We start from the raw sequence: 3,359 nt of genomic DNA, 5'->3' as shown, positions 1-3,359 counted from the left end.
CCGACCATGCCAACAGGCTCAAAAGGGGCATGTGCACTCTATAGTTCCTACAAGGAATTTAGTAATGGACACCCCCTAGTAGGCCATTAGTAAGGATCTTATCAAAGACATCATTATAGAGAGCAGAAGCAGGTGAAACCCAGCTTATCTTAGGTAGTTTCACATCCAATATTGCGGCACAGGAGACTGTTCTAGGACATTATCTAGTCCTAGTACTGAAGGCACACCACGACCAAGTTTGAACGATTGGCCACATTAGCCTCAGGTACAGTACCTACAGATTACACTAAGAAGGAAAAGTACCTAGGTGAGCTTAATGCCAAGATCCATCATGATTTAACAATTACAACCGATGATGCTATCCCATATGCACTGATTGTACAGAAGGCTTTTCGAGCCGAAGGTGCAGTACAGTTTTTGCATGAGCCCCGAGGGACTCAAGGTTCCTGTGGTGTCAGTGCTCCACCTCCTTCTAGTTTGGGTAGGACTAGTAGTGATTCAATTTTCGATTCAAAAAGGAAGGCTCCTTTCACACCAAGCAATTCTACGGGAACCATCGTTAGAGTAGTGGTCGTCAAGGTGGATTTACGTACCCAGAATGTCCTCGTTGTAAAAAACATCACTTGGGAGAATGTGATAAGAATGCCTGCTTCCAGTGTTGTAAGATGAGACACTTTAAGAGGGAGAGCCCTCAGTTGACTAGGGGAGAGCCAAATAAGGAGTTCATATCCACTCTTGCTTGGGTATTTACCATTACAAGTCAGATTTTTATAAATAAATCCTATTTTACTTTATTGTTTGACTCAGGGGCTACACACTCTTATGTGGCATCAAGAGTAATTGATAAACTAGGTAGGCCCTGTTATAGTTATGAATTAGGTTTCAGAACCCTTTTACCTAGTGGGGAGTTAGTTATCTCTAGGAGGTGGATTAAGGTTGTACCGATTACAGTGGATGAAATGGAGTTAAGTACTGATCTTATCGAGTTATCTTTAGCAGACTTTGATATCATTTTGGAGATGGAATTCTTATCAAAGTATGCAACTAGTATTGTCTGCATAAGAAAGATGGTAACTTTTCAACCGGTAGGTGAGAAACCATTTGTATTTGTGGGAAGAGTTCAAGGCTCTCGAATTCCAATCACATCGCTATTGAGAGCTAGAGACTTATTACAAGATGGGTATATAGGTTATTTAGTAGTAGTGATTGATACCATTAGACTCGAAACAGTTGGGCCTAAATATGTGAGAGTGGTTAAAGAGTTTCTAGATGTGTTTCTTGAGAAATTACTTAGTTTACAACCCCAACATGAAATAGATTTTGCTATTGATCTGATACTGGGAGCAGAGCCTGTTTCTAAAGCACCATATAGGATGGCTCTATCTAAATTTAAGGAATTGAAAGATCATCTTCAGGATATGTTAGACATTTGATTTACTCGACACAATTTATTCACATGGGGAGCTCTGGTATTGTTTGTCAAGAAGAAGGATGGATCCCTTCAAATGCATGTGTATCGATTATCGGGAGTTGAAAAATCTTCCAGTGAAGAACAAGTATCCATTTCCAAGAATCGATGACTTGTTTGATCACCTTCAAGGGAAGACAATCTTCTCTAAGATGGATCTTTGGTTAGGGTATCATCAGTTGAGAATTCGAGAGGAAGACATTCCGAAGACTGCATTTCGTATGAGGTACGAACATTATGAGTTTCTAGTTATGTCTTTTGGATTGACTAATGCTCCAACAGCCTTTATGGATCTTATGAATAGAGTGTTCAGGGATTTCCTTGATAAATTTGTCATAGTGTTTATCGATGACATCCTTGTATACTCTTAGTCGGAAGCAAAACATGAGCAACATCTTCGAATGGTCTTACAATGACTTAGAGAAAACAAACTTTATGCTAAGTTTAAGAAGTGTGAGTTCTGGTTATCCCAAGTATCCTTTTTAGGTCATATTGTCGGTGAAAATGGTATTATGATCGATCCGGGAAAGATTGAATCAGTTAGAGATTGGCCGAGACCAAAGACAATTTATGAGGTTAGAAGCTTTATTGGTTTAGCTGGATACTGTCGTCGTTTCGTAGAGGATTTTTCTAAGATCTCCATGCCATTGCCAGAATTGACTAAGAAGAACCAATAGTTTGTGTGGTCTGATAAGTGTGAAGCCAGTTTCCATGAACGAAAGAAGCGACTAGTCACAGCACCGGTGTTAGCCTTACCATCAGATAAAGAAAAGTATGTGGTATACTGTGATGCATCTACAAAGGATTTAGGGTCTGTCCTGATGCAGGATGACTATAAAGACCGATTAGCTTTAATTTGGAAATTAGCAGATAATTAGGGCTTTATTATGAAGATTATTTATTAATACGGAATTAATTATTTATGATGATTTATTTGAATTGAGAATGTATTTTTATGTCACATATAGAAATTTCATAATTTTGCATATTTTGTGCCCGACAATTTTGGAACCCGGTGTATGGCTATTAGAATCACATCTTAGTATTTTTAGTAGCGGGACAATTGTTTTGACATTGGGAATGTCGGGAATAGTCGGGATATTAGAATTTTCCAAAAATACCCCTTAAAGCCATTTTATGACTTTTAGTGTGGGAGGGGCAAAAAGGTCATTTTGCCCCATAAGCTTTTGTCTTTTTGTGGATTTAATTAGATAAGTATAATCAGGTTTTTAATATTCACTACAAGAAAATAGGGTCTTTATCTACAAATTATAAGTGTGGGTAAAAGTAATAGAAATGTAGGTAAATATCTTTACCTACAAATAATCAAATAATTTTTGTTTGTAGACAAAAGATTGTGGAGAAAGATTTTTGCCTACAATTATTCATATTTGTAGATAAAATATTTAATGGACCCCACATAACGAGTTGGCACTAATGACTCAATGTATGACATGGTGAGTGACGTGGTAGCCACATAAGATGAAATATGGCACATTCCTATTTATCCATGTGGCACACTAATTAGATCATACTTGATATTTGAAATGGATTATATGGCCCTCAATGATTAATTTTAATATTTTTTTTATATTTTTATTAATAATTATTATAAAAAGTGAAACATAACATATTAACATCACTAAAAAAAAACTAAAGTATATCATTTATTCACTATAGAGATCCTTTACCAAAAAAAAAAAAAAAACGAATATTGAAAACACTGATAATATACATTTCTTACAGTATACAACCCAAAACTTACTAGAAACATTAATCACACAACACTTTTAAAAATAATCTTGGTGCTCGAGTGTTCTTGGTGCGCTTTTTATTTCTTAAGTCTAAACGACACTTTAGATTGGAGACTAACATCGAACTTGACCATTTC

The 3,359-nt window shown here is 36.3% G+C and overlaps 1 protein-coding gene across 1 annotated transcript; it reads left to right on the top strand.

The window, feature by feature from the left end:
- The first annotated feature begins 1,509 nt into the window (after nt 1-1,509).
- On the top strand, nt 1,510-2,145 carry LOC133030534 (uncharacterized mitochondrial protein AtMg00860-like). Its single transcript, XM_061103309.1, has 2 exons — nt 1,510-1,687; nt 1,955-2,145. Exons 1-2 carry the CDS (start codon nt 1,510-1,512, stop codon nt 2,143-2,145), a joined length of 369 nt encoding a protein of 122 aa, XP_060959292.1.
- Nucleotides 2,146-3,359: the final 1,214 nt, after the last annotated feature.

Source organism: Cannabis sativa, chromosome 8 (genome assembly GCF_029168945.1).
Source record: "Cannabis sativa cultivar Pink pepper isolate KNU-18-1 chromosome 8, ASM2916894v1, whole genome shotgun sequence".
NCBI classification, from domain to species: Eukaryota; Viridiplantae; Streptophyta; class Magnoliopsida; order Rosales; family Cannabaceae; genus Cannabis; species Cannabis sativa.
The sequence above is the reverse complement of the archived record's forward strand: the minus strand, read 5'-3'. Positions and strand labels throughout refer to the sequence as shown.